Below are 24,635 nucleotides of genomic sequence, written 5' to 3'. Positions count from 1 at the left end.
CATTCAAATTTAAGTGAAGAAATTGAAGCGAATTCTTTATTTCAGAAATCTATGCTAACATTTGAAATAGAAGTCGCTTCTAGCTCAAAAATGACATGGTATTTTTCTCTCATTCTTTTTACGGGAGTAAATTTTATCACTTGTATGATGATCGCTATAGCATACATTGCTATTTTTGTTGTTGTTTTGAAATCTGCAAAAGCCGCTTGTTCACAAAATATGCAAAAAGACATTAAAATGGCTCTGCGCATGTGTATCATCGTTGGTACAAATTTTATGTGCTGGGTGCCCATCATCATAATGTCAATCCTCGCTCAAGCAGGTGTTCAAATCCCATTAATTGTGTACACATGGACAGTGGTTTTCATAGTACCTATAAATGCCTCCATCAATCCGATTTTGTACACCCTGGCTAATTACATTTCGGATTTAAAGCTATGCAAGGGAAAACCAAACACAAAATAATTCTTGCATCAAAAATGAGCTGTGGCAACTCTCTGAACTTAACGGGTCGAACCATTTGCTACAGTATGTGATAATAGCGATACCGCCCATCAATAGTATCGCCAGGTTATGTGTATTAATAAACGCCCAAGACTAATTGGGTACCAAGATGTCGGACTGCAGTATAAACCACGTTTGCCAGAGCTCCTGATTTACTTATAGATTTTCATACTGCAGTTACTGTCCGTTTTCCTATAGACCACTTGACATCACTGTTTATCAACAAAGGCGAGGGACTCGTCTATCGATATGCTCGAACGAGCCACTACAGTGATCAATGGCTTTCTTGTACTGTATGAAATGTGGCGGGCGATTTAAAATGCACGTGCCCTTAGCAGACTATGATGCGTACGCACACTGCAGGGCAAAGAACAATGTAAATTGTCATAATGCGCACGCATACTGCCGGGCAATGACGTCACATGCCAAGTGGTCTATACACAATACACAGTGCTCTCACCATTGACGCGTGACCCCTACAAATGATGTATGTTGGGAGAATGGACACTTGCCTAGTTAACATCACTGTGTGAAAAATAACCAGCCAATATTTTATTTATTCTCCAAAACTTCTAGCAAATATATTTCTCTAACATGACCTAAAATTACAGCTAGGTTAGATGTTCAGAAATGGTCGCACTTTTGTAAAATATGAGTGAGGGCAAGGCATAGCTAGCCAACTCCCCGTGTTAATTGAATGGAGATTTGACCAAAAATATTGGTATCGGACCGCTCACTTCTGAAGGATGCCACAAAAAACCGGTAAAAGCTACATTTAAATTATTCTAAATAGGTTCTAGAAAATAAAGTTTTGTAACATGTCCTAAATTTTTAGCTAATTTAGATGTTTGGAGAGGGTCGCACTTTTGTGTTTTAGGAAGGATATGTAAACGACAGATAACACCAAAAATATGAAGAAATTATTTCCAAACCGTGTTAAGTCAACAATCATTATGTTGCTCATTTTGAAGAATGCTGGTTAACAAAAAGCAGGTCTTTGTCTCATTTCGTGAACAAAAGTTCACATACCATTGTTTCCTTTCGTTTCCTTTATAATCGGTTACCCAACTGAAGCTATAAATACCAGCTTTATTGCGATGTCGCACATTGAAAACAGACACTTGTTCACAACCAGAGAAGATCTGATTTAATCAGTTGAGCTGCTTCAATGAGTGTTATCTTGGTTTAATAGCTTTTAATGGGGTTTAATCCTGCAAAGGTCGAGATGAGTTCTACTGTAGACATGACTGCATCATGCACGGTTTTTTCAACTAGCAATACAAGCCTATGACAAATTTGGCTGGTTTGCGATTTGCTATACCATTTTTCACCCTGATGTAGCTTTCATTGGGAGCGGCCTCAAATCGCTAGCGTTCGGTCAAAGCGCTCGTGTACACACGCGCACTCGCTTAAAGACACCGCATAGATGCGCGAGCGAAACAGCTGCTTCAACGCCTGCCGCATCAGGTTGAAAAATGGTATAGGTAATAGATAATAGACTATGAAACTTCAAAATCACCCCTCGATAAAGGTTGGCAAATGAAGCAAGCGTCAGTTTAGCGAACTTTGCCTGTTCAATGCGAGCATTTTCTCAAATTAAAAGAACCACTTTTCGGCGGGAATTTTTGTAAGTTACATAGCTGAAGTTGTGAAATGGGTGAAATACTACACTATTATGGTTTAAACAAGAATATGTTAGTTTGGTCTTTAGTCCTATAAGCTCTTCCCTTGAGAACAGGGTTAATGATCTCGATCGAAAACAAAGATAAAGAACTATTTATATTTAATAGCTATGATGATTTTTCTTACTTACTTCATCTTACTTTTTAGTGTTTTTTTTTTTTTTTTTTTTTTTTTTTTTTAATTACTACACCCCTTCATAAATTGGTAACTATTTTTGCATTTTTCTCAATAAAAATAATACCACACTGGTAACATTATGTATATTATAGGGGCAAGGAATGACTCAAGACATGCGTTATGTTATTTATGATAAGAAAAGAGGTACCGCTAGAATGCACTTCATTCCTTAACATATATAATGAACCACTTGTCTTGAATCACTGAAATTTCAGGAAAGTTAAAGTAATATCCAAAAATATTGGACGAAAACTTCAAAATCATGTATTTCATGCTAAAGTGGCCTATGGTTTTCTGGAAGGCATAAGTCAAAAACTATGGGTCACAGAAAAAACATCATAAATCTGGGCATTTTTGGTTTAAAAAATGAGAAAAATCATGAAAAAAACATGTTTTAGCATAAATTTAGCCTCAATATGGTATGATGGAATTTTTGTTCACAGATATAAAATATTCATATACCCTCTATTACTCAATTTAGATTGCAGTCTATTTTCCTTTGAAGTTATGGCCACTTTTAGATTTGACATTTTTGGGTAAAAATTGGGAAAAAAGTCACCAAAAACATATTTTTTAAACCAAAATATCCCGATTCTTGCCACTTTTCAGAAATTCTAATCGGGTAAAACAGATAGAGGAGACTCTAACGATTAATTCTAACCCGACTGACACATTTGTCCAAAAATGATGCACGGAACCCTATGTAGCCAGAAAGCCTCTCTACCCCATCAACAGGCTTGTATCCCTTTAATATCGAAGTTAATTGTATTTTTAAATAAGGGTAACGATGACTGACAACTACTGACATTGAGCTTCACTTAAAGGCCCATTCAGTGATTTGCTCATCCGGACGATCTTAAATTTCATCAAAATTCAGATTTTGGTACCTTTGCCATTGCCATAGATGTGCAAAATAACCTGCTAGTGGTTCAGTCAAAAGCCATGTAGTTAAGACAAAATTTTACACGAATCTGTAATTTATATACTGTCAGTATATAAATTAGCTACATGTATTTGAATGGGGCTTCAACTTTGTCAATATACTGCTGTTTTCTTCGTTTTGGGCCAAATTTTTCATTTCAAAAATACCAAATGTGAGTGGACGCGGCGAATCAGCCGTAAACTCGGTAAATTGTATTCTGAGTTAAAGTGTAAAATGTATGTGAAGGTCGTATTCATAGGTGTATCAATTCGTTGCGACAAGTATCTTATCAAACGCTGTTTAAATCAATCAATAATACTACTGCTGAAGAGGATAATAAGCTTCTACCTATTTCTATAGAATAGTTCTTGTCTTTGTTTGCTTTGGCTAAATCCTGTTCAAGTGGTAGATAACAAAGCATTGTATTTTGTCTAGGTATGTATAATCAACAATGAACAATGAGAGGATATTTCTGAACCTCGTTGACTTGGGGATGATTTGAAATGACCGCCAATTATGACTGTTGGATATTTATTACCAGAAATGTAGAAAAAGAGACACATGTAGAACCGATAAAAAATACAATTTTGTCGAAGGAACAGAGTTCAAGAAATCATAACCCCGCTTTTGGATATCGTTTGAAGTCAAATGATATACCATTTTAAAGCTTATGGTATATATTTTCTAAACACGAAATAAAACAAAATTGACCGGGGCCGACTTTACGGCTGATTCGCCGCGTCCAGTCACAAATGACAATTTGAATGGCTTGTCTTTAAGCAATTTATAAACAATTTCAATTTTTTTACACTTGCGATGAAATCACTGAATGGGTCTTTAATGATATGTTTTTTGCCTCAATAATATGAAAGTGGTATAACTTTGGATTGGTGAAATATTTGTGCCATAAAATCTAATTGCAACTTTGAAATATGAAGCTAAATTGCAAGTTAGGCACCAAATAACTCAATAAAGCCGTCAACCAATAATAATTCTTTGTTATTACTTTTATTGATTAACTAAAGTGAACTATTTTTATTTCACATAATATTTATTGCGCAAGTCCCGTGCCAATCGAATTCATGGAAATAATGTAGTCTAAAAGGTCTTTCATTGAAGTTGATACGCGTCATGAAACACGGAATAATGCCAATACAGGCGCAAAATGGATTTTCATCTGAAAACAAATGGCTCGAGATGTTAATCTTCGATCAGCTGCTGGGAACTCCTTTGTTATCGCTAGAACTCTCAAGCATGCGGGTGGCAAGACCCCCCCCCCCCACTAACTTTGGAATAGACTTCAAGAGTTTCTTAGAAACAAACCCATCTTTTCCCATCATCTGCATATCGTAGTCTCTATGGAATATTTTTTCCTTTGCTTTTGCCTCTTCTTAATAAGCGCCTTACATCCTTTGAGAGTGTCTTCACAACACTAGTTTGTCATGTTTCTCCTTGTTGGTGGTACACAAAGCAAAGGAGAAAATAACAGCAATAATATTTCACTGGGAATCAAACTCAGAACAGCACTTACATATATGCAATAGCTTGACCATGAATAAGTTATTTTTGGCCCACTGTAAACCCTTGTGCTTGTATATTTCTGGAGTGATGTTTGACATATTTGTTTGTTACCGCCCCATACTAACTCAATTTAATTTTTGTCCTCAATATTTACAATAACAAACAATAAAGATTAGCACTTTCATATGTGTCAAATTTTATAATTCTTCAATATCATGACCAGAAAACCTTTGCAATGCACAACTTTGTTAATGGAGTTAAAATGTTTGAAACAACTTAAACTCGTCAAAGTACTCGACTGGAATCAAATCCTACAAAACGATATCGATATAGAAGTATGTATTGGGTTACCCTTAGTGAAAAGAACAGTGACATTCGAATCAGATAGGTATACCACCACAACTGGCCTTGAATATGATTTAATTTCAGGTTATTCTTTTACTGGATATAGTATTCTTTACTCAGAATCTTTTTTTTAAGAATGTGTATCTCAACTGGATTTTAATCAGTACAAATGTAACCTCCAATATTCCTTACATATATAGCCAAGTATCTGGCTATCAATTAGCAAGCTACATATCAATTATCATTTTTATTGGTCTTATAATGTAATTTGCTTCATTGTGATAGCTGTATTGTATATTCGTATTTTTCAAATAGCGAGTACCTCTAGTCAATCTGTGCAAAGCACGGCGAAGAATAATGAAATGCGGATGGAGATGAAGATGTCTGCTGTAGTTTTGACAGATTGCTGGGTTCCTTTGGCGTTTGTGTGTTTGCTTGTACAGTGTGGTGTGTTTACTGTTGGGCCAGAAATATATGCTTGGACGGTGGGTTTAATACTACCCATCAATTCAGCTCTGAATCCTTTTCTTTACACTCTTGCAAGTGTCATAGGAGATCTCTTGAAATAAATCAAATAACCAGAAAAAGGTCTAACAACACTGGTATATGGCATATACAGATAAATAGAGCGACAAAGGTCAAAAACAAAAGTTGTGTTCAACATGCAGATAACAAGGAAATCAAAATTGGAAGTGAAACACTGGAACATTTGTACTCGCATGTTAATCCATTTGTACTCGCATGTTAATCCAGAAAACAAAATGTTAATTTAAAGTCTCATTGCAAATGAATTTTTATTTTTACTTTTTTGGATATTGCTTTGAGCAATGGTGACACATACCATGTTTACAGAAAAAAATGATAATTCTATTCCAGACACCGTCAAAATGGCAACGTTTTTGTATTTTTTGTATTATATTTAAGTAATTAACTGCAGTTTCTTTATTCAACATCATAACAGGTTCATACTTGACAAATTTATGATGAATGGAGAGACTTTCATTGAATATGAAAAACAAAAATTACTCACGCCTAATTTGCATAATAATATCATGATTACATAATTAGCTGTAATTAGCTAATTTGCATAATTAATTACTTTGTGTGTATTTTTTGTTATCAATTGAAAGAACTTTGTATACATAATGTGTGCAAAAACCGCACCCTGATATCATGTACGGTTTTCTATTGACATCAGCTTTTTCAGCTTTAATTTGTCTGCAGAAATTGCTAAAATGGTATATTTGGTTAATTTATTATAATTATTCAATGAAAGATAGGCATTTAACCTGTGATACTTAAATTAACGCTGCTTTTTCAAACAAGCGTCCATATAAACCTTCAAAATCTCGAAATTCGATTTATGACACTACATCAAAATGCATTGACCGATTTCAATTCCGTTTTTTAATTGTTGATGTTTTAATAAAGCTCATTCATGTATAAACATTAAATAACGTGTTTCTGCTGCGCTTATTTTTTAGGTGATATACCTACTTTTAGGGTAAAAAATAAAAATTAAATAAATGTTGGTATTTATACAGCACCTTTCACATGTACCAAAGCACTTTACATGTATTCCGCTGTCGTTAGAATATGTCAGCTGCCATACAATGCCTAAGGCATGCTCATACCTTTTCCTCAATGGACAATATTCATAACAGCTCCCCATTTTACCCTGGGTAGAGAGAGGCAAGTAAGGTAAAGCTCCTTGCCCAAGAGCACAACACGATGGCACCGCCTGGGCTCGATCTAGCAATCCACCGATTACAAGGCAGAGCCTGTATCGCTACGCCACCGTGCCTGGCATTTCCCCTGAGTATTGCGAAATATAGTAAATTCTGGTCAGAAATCATCGGCTGTTGATTTTAAGAAATAAAGGGTAATATAGTATTCGTTATACCCAAATAATGTGTTTGAGGCAGTAAAAACGTAAATAATGCTTGAGGCACATCCGTTTTTACTGCTGTATTTGGGTGTGAAGGCAAGGATTCTCGAGTACTAATATACTATAGGATAAGCCACTCGTTTGCGCAAATGAAGTCAGTCACACACCCAATGCACGATCATGCATGTGATGGCATAGCTGTGTAGGAGTGTATTTTCTGTGGAAGAGTTGATTCATGTTTACGTCCTCGTTTCAAAAAAATTAAATGGCGAAAAACGGCGAATAATTGGTCGTTTCTTTCCATTACTGTCATATTGTGAAAAACCAAGTAGCTAAGGAGTTACCTCAATATGCTAGGAAAATATTATAACCGATGACCCCATGATGAGACTGGCTAAATAAGCTGTATTTTTGCCGGAAAGGGTCCGAATAATTGGCAGTCGATGTGCGCCATCTTGGAAAAATAGCTCGAAATAGACTTCCTCGACAGATTGAGGAGATTTTAGCCTGACGATGTTAGATTTGATCAAGACGGACTGTCGTTTGTACCGTAGCGGTCTAAATGTGCATATTTCATACATAAAATTAGCTCGAAATTCAATAAAACAAGTAAAATATGGACCTAATGTTCTCTCTACTAACATAAAATTTGATGAAAGGGGTATTTCTTTTTTAAAACAAATAATAAACATACGTTCAAATTGCGTTACAATCGTACCTGTACTTGGTGGTCTGGAACTAAGACTATTGCAGCACTTGGATTCCCCAACAACCGTCAATCAAATACAGGATAAGTCCTTTTGACCAATAAAGCAGTAACGCGCATCATAGCCGTTCACAAGTACGTAAGTTTTAGGCTTAGCACTTGGATGCATAGCAACCGGCATAGCAACCGTCACTCAAACTGCCAGCGAAGTGACTTCATTTTTATACATACAGGGATTGAATACGAGTGTCACGGCCCTGGTAGGATAATGTGAAACCCTTTATTTCTATTATATTTCCCAAAAATAGTGCGATTTAAAGAGTAAATATCACCTTTTTTGAGCAAATATTTGAAGTTGTTTACTTCAAGGTTGTGCGTGTACGCGTAAGTGATAGCGCGTTGCATTAAAATATTGTACGCGGCGCTCGACCCATTCTTGCGAATAAAGAGCTCTCACGTGATGTGTTTTAACCAATCACAGTGCGCGCTTTTTTAATAATGGGTCAGGAGGGCAATAGAATATGTTGTTTTAGTTACTCTAGGTGTCCCCAAATTGTTAGTTTTGTGATTAATTCCAATGCATTTAACAGTCAATCAACATATCCTAGTATGCATTAAAGTTAGCATGTACATTAACATAGCGTTATTTTATTTTATTCTAACAACACTTGTTAAACTTGTCATTATTTCGTATACTGCTGTGGACGCATATTGTACAATCTTGTTAAATTGATTGGCAACATTTTCCAATATGTCCGCGCAGAAAACGGACATCATAGATGAATAGACGCTACTCTGCAGTCCCCCGTTGGGCTGAATGGTAATAGAATAGTAGGCAACGGGCATTTTGAGTCCCTCTAGATGTCCCAAAATTATGAGTTTGGGATTAGTATCGGTGCATGTAACAACCTATCACTAGATATCCCAGTATGCAGTACAACATTAAGTTAAATGTTACAATCAATGCCAACGGTACATCTTGTGCAGATATTGATATCGTAATTATGATGATGTTCAAGTAAAAGACTTAGTTCAAAATACTTTGAAAACGTTCACATAGGTGTGTGTACTAATCAGTTTGGGCCAACCGATATTATATCTTTGTCTAAAGAAGTAAAATATATAAAGCCAAGCGAAAGTTTTACAGGTTCATAATTTAATATCTGGCGGCGAAACCAATGAATACTCAAGTCGAAGTGGCTCTAAAGACAATTAAATTTAAGAATCGAAGAACAACAAATAACTAAGAAGATAACATAAAGGTGCGCATTGCAGTACTTCTAAACTCCCGATTTCTCCAGTAATAGATGGTAATATTAATCCACGAAAACGAAAACAAGGTGATCTGTGATATCAGTATAACAGTAGTTGGCATACGAATTGCGAAAGCTTCACAAAGTAACACAACTAATGTTGGGGTCCACACAACGGCCATGCCAATAGTGATAAGAAGGAATGTGTGGATTCCTTTGTTGTTTGCTGATGGTTGATTGTGAACATTGCCTCCATATTGTGCCAATTCTCGAGTAATTCGTCGAGCGTGACTTTGAGCAACACAAAGAAGTTTAAATATCATTAAAATTATTACTACCATTGGTAAAATCGCAGAAACCGAGATGAAACCAATGAAAGATGAATCATCGTACGAGTAATCGTAAACACAGACACCCCGACGGTTATCAAATTCAATATATTCAATGTAGTGAGTTGTTGCGTTATATTGTGATGGTGAAACAACTAAAATGAGGCTCGAAACGAATACTACACTAATCCAAAACAAGAGAGTTATAAATATAAGTATTTTAGCACGTTTAAGTGTCACAATAGATTCATATCGAAGCGGCCGTGTACACGCAACAACACGTTCTCCGTTTATTAAAACGAGTATACCTAAATCCATATAAGGTAATATTCCAAGAATATTAGAATGCATTATACAAATAATAATTACTTCGCTAAGAATCCAGCTCCCAGCTACAGAAAACACTGCCATTGGCAAAAGTGCAAAGACACCAAAACATATATCAGTGATATTCAGAGATATAAGTAATAAGCGAGTTACGTCATGGATACTTGTCATCCGCTTTAAAACGACAATGCTCATTGTGTTAATGAAAATGGTAAAAGTTGACAAAAACGCGAAGATTATTGATCGTGTCCAAGCAAACACTGAAGATACGGAATCGACTGTAGTCAGCAAGGTTTGGTTTACAAAATCCATAGAATTATCCATGTTTTGAGCTGGAAAAGATTGATTTAATCAATTTTCTGTTGAAATCAGGAGTTTTATTGTCAGTTAGCAAATGCGCGAATTCGAAAGGTATATTAGCGTTATGTTTTGAATGAAAACGTTAGTCCTTGCAATCTTGAAGCTCCATGAGCAGCCGCTGCATGTAAATCACAATTCAGCGAGGCTATTTTATTGCATAAGTAACCATACGATTACAGATCGTGTTTGTATGATGCTTTTGCAACGGCGGCGTGTTCCTCCCACCTCTATCGACCTCATACTTATTCTCTCTTTTTCCTAGTTAATTTATATTTTGTCACGAACATATCACAGTATGATGGTTTTGATACGAGTCGTGCTGGTCATTAGAATCATAATGATACTTTCACAAAAAAGGGTGGTGCATTATATTGACGTGAAACTGTCAGTCAGTCTTATTAATTTTTCCCTGCCTTCCAACAAAATAACCTTAAATGATATCCAAGCAAACAGTGGAGACACATATTCTGCTAAACCCTGAAATTTTTTGTTTACACAGTTTGTATAATTTGATGGGCAACAGTCATTATGTAGTGAAATACATAAGCGAGCTTCTCACTTGATAATTACATTATGATAAAAATGAAGCAAAATATTGGCAAAATTACATATTTATGAGCACTTTCAAGCCATATTAGCCATGTTAGCTCATCGACTATATTGATTATTTAAATTAATAGGTTATGGAAAGCGTATGTCCAATTTGTTTCAAACAAACTACCATTGCCTTTATAACTTTTTTGAACACTGAAATTTCTTTGTGTGGAAAAAGGAAAAAACAAAGAAAAAAAACACGAATAGGTAAATGATATGCACCGCGTTTTTATTTGAAGGTTTCATTATGCTTTTAATGAGCTGCACGACTGGTAGCAACACCAATATACTATGATATGGCCGTGACAAAGTTATAAATAAAGCAAGAAAACGACAATAGGCTCATTGTGTGAGACCTATATCCGGACCTATATCGGAGTGGCACATCGCCATTGAAAAATCACCATACAAACACGACCGGTGATCGCTTCGTTACGTAAACAACAAAATGGCCATGGCGAGTTGCAGCGACTGAACGATCAGTAACCTAATCTTTATACATTAAATTGGAAATAAATCGGTAGTTTCACCACAATGATCGATAAAAAAAAAACCTGTCAAAAGCGTATTAAAAGACCGATCATTTGCTTATGTTAAAAAATCGTATTATACTAGTACCTGATTCGCGCATTAGCTAATTGGCAGGAAAACTTTAGGTTTAGACGGAAAATTAATTCAATCTATACCAGTTCAAAACATGGAGAATTCTACGGATTATGTAAATCAAACCTTGCTGACCACAGTCGATGCCGTATCTTCACTGTTTGCTTGGACACGAGCAATAATCCTCGCATTTTTGTCCACTTTTACCATTTTCATTAACACAATGAGCATTGTCGTTTTAAACCAGATGACAAGTATTCACGATGTAACTCGCTTATTGCTCATATCTCTGAATACCACTGATTTATGTTTTGGTGTCTTTGCACTTTTGCCAATGGCAGTATTTTCTGTAGCTGGGAAGTGGATTCGTGAAGAACTACTTATTATTTGCATAATGCATACTGATATGCTTGGAATATTTCCTTTCTTGGATTTGAGACATTTTGGATACAGCATAAAGCCGAAAAGCTGTTAAACGCGTTTTGAGGGATATATCGATTATTTCAGAACATGCAAGTATTGCCAATAATTCGTGTACATTCACTTCTATAATATACATTTCAAATGAGTGCTCACGAATGTTCTAATTTTTTAGAAGGACCAATGAAATGGTTTCAAGATTTCAAACGCCGTTCACTCAGAACAGCAATTTTGCGTATTCGGCACTCTTTAAAATGATGCACAAATCATTAAAATATGTTCACGCGTCACTGAGATAATTGGAATTGTAGAAATAGATGTTTACCGTTCCAAAGGGACAATACGCATAATGTTTTATTGGAACTGTCTAAAAACGTGACCCGTTCTGACAAAACCAGAAAACGTGACCCGTTCTGACATTATGGGAATGTCATCTTTAAAGGCCTATAACTCAACAACATGTCTGGGTGACCTGTTCCGAGTTTTGTTGGAGCTGGTCACAAATGGGTCTATTTGTATAAACCCAAATATCTCGGTGGCGCGTGAACGGATTTTGATGATTGTGCACCATTTTAAAGAAGAAATCATGGTCATGGTGTTTGAATGGTGTTTGAATCTATAAAAAGTTTTCATTTTACTGCCTACATTTTAGTTAAGTCCCTCAATCCACTTGGATAAAATATTATTGCACAGGTTGGGGTACCAGCCCCTCCCCATAAACCAATATCCTCAAAGGTACCTTAGGGTGGACTAGCGCTTGCCGTAACGTGTACTTTGGTTTGAATGATACTGGAATTTCTTGATCACAAAAATTCTGCGAAGTTTCTCTGACAGTGCGGAAACACACGGAATTCTAACGTTTATTTTCGCCGTCACCTTGTATCTCATGCGCAGTGGACACTTTATCAGCTGATCCAATCGCGATATTTGCAAAGATTCAAGGCTCAGAGATTCAAAGTTTCGCGTCACTACCTGGCAGGGGCCTACGGTTCAGTAAGGGAACAACCCAAAAGTTCGATGAAGTCCTATAAACATGATAAAGTCCTTTCGTTAAGGAGGCAGGGGGGTCAAAAAGTCCGATTACGTTTGTAAAATAACTAGTTAGCATCGGCAAGGTTGATCTTTTTTTAAAGATTTAATATATAATTTTACAATTTTTGTATTTTCTGATGTACGATATTGACATTTTACAGTGAGTGGTTGCTTCAAAATTAATTTCAAATCAAGGGTGCAGTACTCGTAAATGTTATCATTTATTAATTTATTTAACAAAACATTATTATAATGTTCAATTCTAGACCTGAAATATACCAACAGCTATCACACTAATAAACTCTAATATAAATTTTCGTTTCTATATCAAATTATTCATCTCTTTCTGGTCATATTAATTCTATAAAATGCACATTCGTGAGCAAATTGAGGGCGCTATTTACATATATTTTAATTGGAAATTCCCTTGTCATTTGTCAGTCTGTTTGCTAATACCATTTTACAAAAGTCTACAACTGGTAAAGATGCGAACCAGATTTTAGATAAATAGCGCCATCATTGTTCAACTTTTCTAAAAAATGACTCAATTTTACCAGTCATATCAGTCAAACTTCGACGGGTGAGTGAAATAGTACCGTGCACCATAGTTGGCGAAATTATGGATAAATGAAATATAGGTTAATACACACATTTTAAGGTATTTTACAGGTTAAAAACAATAGAGAAATGATCAAATTAAAATATAAAAAACTTCTCCTGCAAAATGACCAACATGGTTGATACGATAATATTGCATTTCACTCGATGACTTGTCAGACCAAGGACTTGCTGTTAAACTCTCAAGGTATAAGTAGCCTCAGTTTGCTCTGAAGATTACAAACAAACGGGAAAATTAACAGCAATGATATGCTTATTTGAAACTGCGCATTTGCGAATGTTATTTAGTAAGAGAGCTAAAGTTGATATCCACACAACAGCTATAATAAAAGACAAAGATAATTTATCGCGTCTGACGTCATATGTCAATCAAACTCGAGCACGGTTTGTTTACAAGTGTCGTGATGATGACTTGCTGAACGCGGATTTATAACCGGGCGCCTTATTGTTAATTTTGCACCTTTCGACATGCAAACCATCTCAAAAGTTAGGTCTTTATAGTAGGAAACTTTCTTAACCGAAGGCACCATGTCCACAATGCCTAGAAAAGCTGCTTTTTGCCTTGTAAAAGTAGTAATTTTTCACCATTTGCTGCTATTCCTTTTCTCCGATCAGCACTAGATAGATCGGTCTTCCTTTTACGTGCTGATTAACCTGTGTAAACCAATCAAGGATCGTAATTGACAGTAACATCAGACGCGATAAATTCTTTTTATCTCTGTCTTTAATTATAGGAAGAAGAATTGCTAATGACTTTGCTTCCATACTACCATATTTTGTCGAGCTTGGCTTTGGACTATAGAAAATAATATAATAACAATTATATTCCTTATATCGAATCGGTGAAGAAGGTACACCAAATAAGAATAAATCCACACATAAAAAAAGAAACATTTGACGAAAATAGGCAGCGTGACGCGGATGTGAATTCGAAAAGTGGCAACAGCGGGGGACTAGCAGGCGGGAGTTGTTTGTCAGGAAGATGTAGATTATTGCTCGTGTCCAAGGAAACAACGGAGACAAGATTTGGTTTATATACAATGTTCGTCGAATTCCCCATCTTATTTGGGTGACTCAATCAAAAACACTAAGGGTAATGCAGACCCTTTACATCCATACAATGTGTCCCAGACAGTAAAAACGGAAATAATGAGCGAGGTGATATCCATTTTACTGCTGAGGACAATTTGATTGGGCGTAAAGGATAATGCAACACCCTTTGTTTCTAGATTATATTACAAAAAAATAGATCGATGTAAAAAAAGTTGTTTAATTAGATGTGGAACGAATACTCGCTGTTTACTTCAAGATGGAGCGAGTACGCGTAAATAACAGGGCGCATCGCGAAAATATTGTACGTGTAACCAAGTACACAATAGATGAATAGACGCTACGCTGCAGTCTGCCGTTGGGCTGGAGGGTAATATTAGATAATGGTCATTTTGAGTCCCTCTGCGTGTCCCAAAATTATTAGTTTTGGATTATTTTATTTATTTATTCGAACATACGCTTTTGAATCAGCGGCACACGCCTACCCGGCGGTGCGTTCATACACAGTTCTACACATGTACTGAAGTAAAATTTACAAACGTGATTACATAAACATGATTAAGGAGATTATGAGAATAAGAAAATAATTAGAACACATCCCTTTTGATTCCTGTAAGATACCACACCAAATAAACATAGCAATATAAACGACTACAATGCATTTCACCATACCTAAGAACCACACATACTCAAGTTATGTATCCGCGCAAACACCTCACCCGCACCCCCCGCACACAATGCATGCATACAAACAACAGCACATTATAGAAATAGAACAAAACTGCTGACGCTATAACGCCCAAATGCGCACATAGAAGGCCGGCAATTAGTATCGGTAGATGTAACAGCCTCACTATGCAGTAGAACATTTAAATTAAAATAATGTATACATTTTGCAATGTAAAATTAGGACATTAAAATCATCAATGCTTGCTTCAGCCTTTGATGTAACATTGTTTAGATAAACCTTCAAGTTGTTGGCATAGGTGATTAATGGCAGGTTCTTGTAATCCTTTTTCAGTCTGAATATGTCACTACTTTTTGGTATTGACAGAGCAGTATCCCGGGCGTACCGTACTTCAAGATAAAGTCTTAACACCTTTTCTTCTTCTTCTATTTCGCTATCTAGGTACTGGTCTACCTCATCTGCAATTGTGAAAGGCCCACCTAGTTCTTTCAATTTCTGAAGATCCTTATTTCTTCTTCTATCCACGGCAACATTTGCGATTTCTTTGACAGTTAGACCTTCCTTGGTAAGCATTTCCTGTTTCAGATGTACAGGGGGTTAGTTTTATTGATTTCATTTTTTTCTTGTTGATAATTTATTATCTAGGGTTTGTACATATTTCAAGCACTGCAGAAAAATAATACCTGTTATTTTATAAAATAATTCCACCCCCTACTAAAATTGCCCGATCTTGTATAGATAGATATTGATGTCTTAATCATTGTGATGTTCAAATAAAAGACTTTATTCCTTGAAATACCTTAAAAACGTTGACATAGGTGTGTGTACTAATCATTTTGGGCCATCTTGTACAATGGCTCTTGTTTGAAAAAGTATGAAATATATAACCAAACGAAAATTGTATTATTTTGCTCAACGTAGTACCCCCACGGTGGGTCACATAAGCCTGCCTTATATCCAAGGGGTTACCGGAAGCCCTCAGCAGGAAGATCAGGAGAGCAGGGGTAACTGTTCATGTCCGGCCTATCAACACTATCCGCAATATGCTTATCAGTCCAAAGGACAAAGTTAGCAAATCTGACCGTACTTGTGTGGTCTATGACATACAATGTGAAGATTGTGACTCACGGTATATCGGAGAGACAGAAATACCCCTTTGCAAACGGTTGAAAGAACAGAATCGGGAGAGCTCACCGGTTGGGTCACACATGAAAACTCATAGTCATCAATGCAAACCGGAAGAAGTGGACATCTTAAATACAGACTCCAGATGGTTCCAGCGGGGGTGAAAGAATCCATATACATTTCTCCTCATAACCCGGATCTCAATAAGGACAGGGGCCGCCACCACCTAACAGCCGTCTACCAACCTGTCATCCTGTCATGTGACTCTGACGTCATATCTAAGTCATATGACCAAAATCCTGCTCCAGTCAACCACTCTTGAAAAAGAGTTGTGTGACCAGTTTAAATTTACCTCAACACGAAAATTTTACAGTTTCATACTTTAATATCCGGTACCAAATCCCTGAATCTTCAAGTCAAAATGGATCCAAAGTCAATTTTAAGAATGGATGACTACTAACTAAAATAATTACATAAAGATACGCTTTGCAATACTTCTAAACTCCCGATTTCTCCAGTAATATATGGTAATATTAATCCACGAGAACGAGTACCAGGTGATCTGTGATATCAGTATAACATGAGTTGGCAGACGTATTGCGAACACAATTTCACAAAGTAATACAACTAGTGTTGGGGTCCACACAACGGCCATGCTAATAGATATAAGAAGAAATGTGTGGATTCCTTTGTTGTTTGCTGATGGTTGATTGTGTACATTGCCTCCATAATGCGCCAATTCTCGAGTAATACGTCGAGAGTGGCTTTGAGCAACACAAAGAAGTTTAAATATCATTAGCATTATTACCACCATCGGTAAAATCGCAGAAACAGAGACAAAAGTAACGAAAAATGAATCATCGAGCGAGTACTGGTAAACACAGAGACCCCGACGGTCGTCAAATTCAAGATATTCAGTGTAGTGAGTTGTTGCGATATATTGTGATGCTGAAAAAAATGAAACGAGACCAGAGAGGAATGATATTCCAATCCAAAACAAGACAGTTATAAATATAAGTATTTTAGCGCGTTTAACTGTCACAATAGATTCATATCGAAGCGGCCGTGTACACGCAACAACACGTTCAGCGTTTATTAAAACAAGTATACCCAAATCTATGAAAGGGTATACTCCACTCAGGCTAGAATGTACTGAGCAAATAATTATGAATTCGTTATGAATCCTGTTCCCAGCTATTGAAATCACTGCCATTGGCAAAAGTTGAAAGACACCAAAACATAAATCAGTGATGGTCAGAGATATTAGTAATAAGCGAGTTACGTCATGGATACTAGTCACCCGCTTTAGAACGACAATGCTCATTGTGTTAATGAAAATGGTAAAAGTGGACAAAAATGCGAGGATTATTGCTCGTGTCCAAGCAAATAGTGAAGATACAGACTCGACTGTATTCGGCAGGGTTTGGTTAACAGAATCCGTATAGTTCTCCATGTTTTGAATTGGTATAGACATTCAACCAAGACAATCAAATCATTTGTCTTTACGATCTTGGAACTCCGTCGGCAGCCGCTGCAATTATAAATATGCGAGGTTTCTGTTTTAGTGCAGTGTCCTGAAACTTCTGACTTATTAACATGTTTTGAACGCTGCTTTTTTGCAAAGTTGATGTGCCCCACCTACTGTATGGACATCATTGCTCTATTGATTACTGTGTCACGCACAATGCAGTAAATTCGTTTTCCTACGAGTCGTGCAGCTCATTACGCATGTAATAGCAATAAAAGCTACAAAATAAATGAGTGGAACGTGACATTTTGGGCGAGTTTCTCAACGAAAGGCTCAGCAGTTGGCCCGACAGTCTAGCCTCAAGGCTAACGAAGTATACGGCCGAAGTGCGGCTACCATAGCCCTGAGTCTTAGCATTAGTTAGCCTTGTGTGCTTTGTTAGAAATTTCAATTCTTGAAATCAGTCTCCTGTAACCCTAGTCTGCGAAGACTCTTAGGCCAGGCTTACGTCGTTTTTTATTATGGCCTGCCTCAGAGCAGGTCTTAGCTCGTAAGCCTGGTCTATCAATTCAGTCTATAAATTATGATACAAAACCACGGGAAACTGTTGGGTACAAATCATTTTGATACAGCCTGTACTGTGTTCGTACATCTCCGTCATTTAAAAACCTCAATCCGTGGCTTTTCAGTTCCGACAGTGGTGTACACAGTGGGCCCTAGCTCATCATGGACCATTGGTACATCTAAGATCGTATGATACACGACGGTGCCTGGTGAAAAAAATGTGTTCAACAATTTCGTGTGTACCGGGTGTCAATGGTTGTGCAGAGGGAAACATATCACATGTTGCCCAAATTTGCGATGTACATCTATCTGTCGTCTGTTGATCGCTATATTTCTTTACAAATGTTTAAAAAATTGTCTTGAAAATATTTTTGGTTTCTTTCTACCCTTCCTCCTAATTTTAGATTCTTAACGTTCTAGGCAAAAACAAGTTGGGGTCAACAACACACACTATTAGTCGGCAAAAATATTTCACAATACACTCACGAGTTTGTGACCCTATTCTAGAAATCTTGCTACGTCATTGAGTTCCAGACTTGTCTGACGAAGGACCTGTTTACCCTAAAGTCATAAGTATAGCATTAGTTTGTTCCGAAGAGGATTGATAGCAAACAAACGAACGAATGAATGAATGAACAGGAATGATTAGTTACAGATATGCTTTGCAATATTTCTAAACTCTCGATTTCTCCAGTAATAGATAGTAACATTAATCCATGAGAAAGAAAACAACATGATCTGAGCCATTAGTATTACAAAAGTCGGAAGTCGAATGGAGAATGCTGTTTCGCAAAGTAACACAACTAAGATCGGTGTCCAAACAACGGCCATGCCGAGAGTTATCAAAAGAAATGTGTGGATTCCTTTGTTGTTTGCTGATAGTTGATTATGAGCATTCCCTCCATAATGCCTCATTTCGCGAGCAATTTGTTGGGATTGGTTTTGAACTATATAAAGTAGCTTCATAACCATTATAAGGATTACCGCCATCGGTAAAAGCACAATAACTGAGATATATATGAAGTAACCTGCTATATTATCGGCAGCAAAGTCGTAAAAACATTTAGCGAAACGATTGTCAAAGTTAACGTATGAAGCAGATTCTTTATATCGAGTCGGTGAAATGGGTATACCAAATACGAATAAACCCACAAATAAAAAGGTTATGACAAAGAGAATTGATTTAGCTCGTTTAAGTGTCACAATGGATTCATAACGAAGCGGTCGTGTACATGCAATAACACGTTCTCCGTTTATTAAAACAAGTATAAATAGATCCACAAAAGGTAACATTTCGCTCAAAACGGAATGAATTATGCAAATGAATCGGTTCTGAGTCCAATTCCCGGCTACTGAAAACACTACCATTGGAAGCAGTGCAAAAACACCAAAACATAAATCAGTGACGTTCAAAGATACGAGAAATAAGCGAGTTACTTCGTTAATATTTTTCATCCGCTTTAAAATGACTATGCTCACTGTGTTGATGAAAATGGTAAATACTGATAAGAAGGTGAAGATTATTGCTCGTGTCCAAGCAAACAACAGAGACACTGTATCATCTGTATTCAACAAGGTTTGGTTTATAATGTCCGTAGAATTCCTCATCGTGTTTGCCCGGCGTGTACTGGTTGACTGAATCAATCAAGTACCGATACCCATAACGTTCTTACCGATAAGTAAATTCGCGCGTTCGTATCCTTGTGAACAGGGCGTCCAATTATTTTTGGCACCAACGAGTCGCCTTATTCCAATGATATCGTACCAATCCGATTACTATTGGACCACACCCGGGCATAATTTTGTTAAAATGGTTCGTGCAGTGTATTTAATTTGTTACTAAATATTGAAAACAAGGTGAAGGGTATTGCTCGTGTCCAAGCAAACAACAGAGACACTGTATCCTCTGTATTCAACAAGGTTTGGTTTGTAACGTCTGTAGAATTCCTCATCGTGTTTGGTTGACTCAGTCAATCAAGTACCGTAACCCATAACGTTTTTGCCGATTAGTAAAATTCGCGTAGTATCCTTGTGAACAGGGTGTCCAATTATTTCTGGCACCAACGAGTCGCCTTATTCCAATGATATCGTACCAATCCGATTACTATTGGACCACACCCGGGCATAATTTTGTTAAAATGGTTCATGCGGTGTATTTTATTTGTACTTGTCTAACTTGAAATTTTTTTAACTCATTATCTGATATAAGACTGATATTTAGAAAGAACAACATATCTATTCCAAGCAACGTGTACCTCATTATCTTCTTAATAGCATTTTCAAAGAAGAGATGATTGCAGACATGTCATTTCAGCGATAATTAAAGCCTTTAAATTAGTAAAGTATTCCTTTGGTTTGGTAAAATGGAACATAGAATCAAGAAGCTCGATAAAAAGAGCATGTTGCAGTGTTTATTCGCCTCTAGTGTATGAAGTAATGACTTAATGACGTATATGATGTAATATAATGTAATAAATGACGCCCAGGGTTCTGGGTTGGCTAAGACAAAACCTGACAGTTGTAACATCTACAGATAGAAGTAAGACTTTCCATTCGCCTAATCCGCCCAGGTTTATTTTTTTTTAAACTGAAAGAGCTCTCTCAAGCCGCCATGTTTCAGCACTGCTTAATGCCTATATATCCTCAATAGTTAAGATGATAAGAAATGCAAAACAGCTCAAACTGTTCACTTCATTTATTTTATTGGTTTCTATTTGTTTTCCTTAAGGGAAGGGGTCTGAACGTTTGGACAGTATTTATTGTGGGATATTAGAGCACATCAGACATATCGAATTGCATTCTGAATACGAAGAATGTCATTCTGATATCAAATAATTTTGACTTTTGAAATTCGCAATGTAATACACATTTTATGGCAAATCATTAAAATTGATATTTTTGATATTTAACAGTACTCGAAGTAAACTTTATAAATCTGATGATTTATACTTAAAGTGTATGTAGGTGGGATGAAAAGCCGACGATCAATTGAAAATTTTGACCTTTCATATTGAATATATGGATTTTTTTTCCCAAAACACCAAAAAAAAATAGGTCTTTTTTGAACAAAAATCCATATCTTCAATATGAAAGGTTAAAATTTTCAATTGACCGTCGGCTTTTCCTCCCTGCTTCATACACTTTAAGAATATATCATTAGATTTATAAAATTTACTTCGAGGACTGTTATATATCAAAAATTTGAAAAATATCAAATTTTTATAATTTTTCATAAAATTTGTATTATTTGTATTATATCGTGATTTTCAAAAAATGAAAATTATTTGATATCAGAAAGACATGCTTCGTATTCAGAATGAAATTCGATACGTCTGTGGTGCTCTCATGTCCCATAAAAATACTATCGAAACGCTCAAAACGCTCATTCCAGATCCCTTAACTCAATTTCAAGAGGTTAATAATTTCCCTTTCTGTATGAGTAAATATGCATATCGGACTGGGTCTTATACATTATTTGACCCTTCATATCTTTTTAGATTTTGTTTTTGTTTCCGTGTTCGTATGTCTTTGTAGTGGTGAAGCAACATCAACAACAACAACTATCATAAACGCATCCAAGACCACTGCCGGTTAACATCGGCAGAAACAATGGCACAAAGCTAAATAAAGTGAAAGCCGAAATAGCTAGATAGCTGTTACACCCGAATGCTTAGAGCAGTATACAGCATCCACTAGGTAACAACACATAAACAATAATGCGCTGTACGGAGACCTTCCAAGACGTATTCTCAGAGACGATCAGAGAAAGGACACGCTTTGCCGGACACAGTTTCAGGAGTAAGAGTGACTGTCGCCAATCTAATCAATTGGATATACAAACACGATGCACGAAACAGTGGTAGGACATCTCTTACATAGTCAGCTGATAATGTAGGCGTGCTCAAGCAGGACACTAGACTTGAACCATTTGACCAGTGTGGGCTGCTACGTTTTAATTTATTATGTTTCCAATTGATTTTATAATTTCCAGGTCAATACCCCAGTCAGTTGTCAACAACCGGGAATCGAACCCGGGACCTAGTGCATCTTGGTGAGAATTTTAATACTTCGCAACTCTCTCCCTAGCTGAAGAAAATAATTATTTGAATATGCGCATTGCAATACTTCTAAATTCCTGATTTCTCCAGTAATATATAGTAACATTAATCCACGAAAAAGAAAACAAAATGACCTGTGCCATTAGTATAACAGGAGTCGGCACGCGAATTGCAAATGCTATTTCACAAGGCGACACGACCGATATTGGGATCCACACAATAGCCATGCCAATAGTTATCAGAAGGAATGTATGGATTCCCTTGTGGTTTACAGATGGTTGATTGTGAACGTTGCCTCCATAATGTGCCAATTCTCTGGCAATTCGTCGAGATTGGCTTTGAGCTACATGAAGTAACTTCATAACCATTAGAATTATTATAACAATAGGTAAACCCGTAGCTGTGAAAAAATAAACAATGAATATCCATGGACTGTTGTTAGAGAAATCGTAAACGCAAGTAGCGAAGCGATTGTCAAATTTAACATAAAAGATAGACTCCTCAATAAATTTAGCCGGTGTAAATGGAGTCCACAGTAAAAACAAACAAACCCAAAGGGAGGTTATTACAAAGAGAATCACTTTTGCACGTTTAAGTGTCACGAAGGATTCATAACGAAGCGGCCGGGTACACGCAACAACACGTTCTCCGTTTATTGCTATAAGTATAAATAGATCCATGAAAGGTAATATTTCCACAATATTATAATGCATTATGCAAAACAGTCGGCTCTTAGTCCAGTTACCGGCTACTGAAAACGCTACCATTGGAAGAAGTGCGAAAACTCCAAAACATAAATCAGTGACGTTCAAAGATATGAGTAATAATCTAGTCACTTGGTGGATTTTTTTCATTCGCTTTAAAACACCTATGCTTATTGCATTGATGAATATGGTAAAAACAGCCAAGGCGCCGAAGATTGTAGCTCGTGTCCAGGCAAACAGTAGAGACACAGCATCTGCTGAACCCTGCAAGGTTTGGTTTACAAAGTCTGTAGAATTCATCATGTCTGGTGTATAGCAGTCAGGGTGTAGTGAAATACATAACTGAATTATATGCATGCAGCATTTTTAAACTCGTTGTACTTTTATACAAACTAAACTGCACAAATCTTGCATGCGTCAAGATATTTTATGGTTTAAATGCATCAATACTGATCGCTTGATTGAAATTCATATCATATAGTTTGCAAGATGATCTATACCGGTATCGTATTTACAGATGATCGTGAACATATCATGAAATAATTTATTGTTCTGATGTATTTAAATAACATTCATATTGAGTTTTTAGCTTCTATTTTCTACCAAATACGTAAATTTTTATGTTTATAAATATTGATCAAGTTTATTCATTTTAAGCCTTACAATCTTTTGAAATAAATAATAAAAATATAAAAATCATTTTATCTACGAGTATTATGGAGAATAGATGAGACCCATTTTCTCTATTGACATAGCATTTCAATATAATGTTTATGTTCACTTTCATTTATTTAATCACTCAATATATTGAGCAAAATAATTATAGTAGTCTACTAAATTAAGCTTTTACTTTATGGGTTCACCACTTCAGTGATGTCTATTCAACAAAATGTTCAAAATAAAATTTAATCGGTCGTCAAAATATTACCAAAGTTTGTTGTCGGGTATTGAACTGAAGGCCTATAGATAATAACATCACTGCTCTTCCCCATCTGACTTATTAGCTCAGTTGGTAGAGCATCGGTCCGGTGATCCGAAGGTCCCAGGTTCAAATCCTGGATAGTCAGTGAAATTTTTTCACTGGCTGTCATTTATGTATTTGTTGACTTGTGTTAAAAACCTTTCTCATAAAGTTTGTTGTATTGTTTATTTAACGATCAAAAGCAGATCGGGGCATGCCCCTCCTCTATAAAAAAAAAAAGAGGAGCATTTGTTGTACGATTTTAACAACCATGTTTGCAAAATTTTCATAATCTTAGGGGGTTAAAGTTAAGTGCTGTGAACTGGACTTAATTACAGAAACTTAATTACAAAAACTTAAGTACTTGTACTATATTTAATCATTAATGTTGCATTAAGCTCCCTGCGTCATAAGTGGACTTGATTCCGATAATGTAAAGCAAAACATACGTTTCATGTACTTGCTTTTCACCAAAGAAGTATTTAAACTATACAAAAGCTTTAACTATATGCCTATATAATCTGTGTAACAATAGTGTAACAATAGTAAAATTTATATTGTTTTTGTAGTTACCTGTGTTGTGGGATGTGCTCTAAACTGGACTTAATAATAATATAAAGCGAAATGTATGGGTTCATTTATGGATTTCCTAAATTCTTTCAGGTTTGTTTGGAAATTGCTCAACATATTTTTAGCCTCCTATCGTGTACTGAGTGATATTTATCCCGGCTCCGA

At 36.2% G+C, this 24,635-nt stretch overlaps 1 protein-coding gene and 1 non-coding gene across 2 annotated transcripts; one reads left to right on the top strand and one right to left on the bottom strand.

The window, feature by feature from the left end:
• Nucleotides 1-16,614: 16,614 nt before the first annotated feature.
• On the bottom strand, nt 16,615-17,469 carry LOC140163848 (uncharacterized). The gene is made up of 2 exons (XM_072187163.1): nt 17,219-17,469; nt 16,615-16,909 (listed from the first exon to the last, which is right to left on the bottom strand). Exons 1-2 carry the CDS (start codon nt 17,467-17,469, stop codon nt 16,615-16,617), a joined length of 546 nt encoding a protein of 181 aa, XP_072043264.1.
• Nucleotides 17,470-23,932: 6,463 nt separating this feature from the next.
• Nucleotides 23,933-24,006, top strand: Trnat-ggu (transfer RNA threonine (anticodon GGU)). The gene has a single exon. It is a non-coding gene; the product is annotated as a tRNA-Thr (tRNA).
• Nucleotides 24,007-24,635: the final 629 nt, after the last annotated feature.

The sequence above is a fragment of the Amphiura filiformis genome, chromosome 11 (assembly GCF_039555335.1).
Source record: "Amphiura filiformis chromosome 11, Afil_fr2py, whole genome shotgun sequence".
NCBI lineage: Eukaryota > Metazoa > Echinodermata > Ophiuroidea > Amphilepidida > Amphiuridae > Amphiura > Amphiura filiformis.
The sequence above is the reverse complement of the archived record's forward strand: the minus strand, read 5'-3'. Positions and strand labels throughout refer to the sequence as shown.

Bases quoted from the DNA above. Each gene is read 5' to 3' on its own strand.
- LOC140163848 (XM_072187163.1), bottom strand. From the start codon at position 17,469: ATGAGCATTGTCGTTCTAAAGCGGGTGACTAGTATCCATGACGTAACT. The intron at 16,910-17,218 runs GTGTACACGGCC...TGTTGCTCAAAG, and splicing joins AACGCTGAACGTGTTGTTGC to CCACTCTCGACGTATTACTC.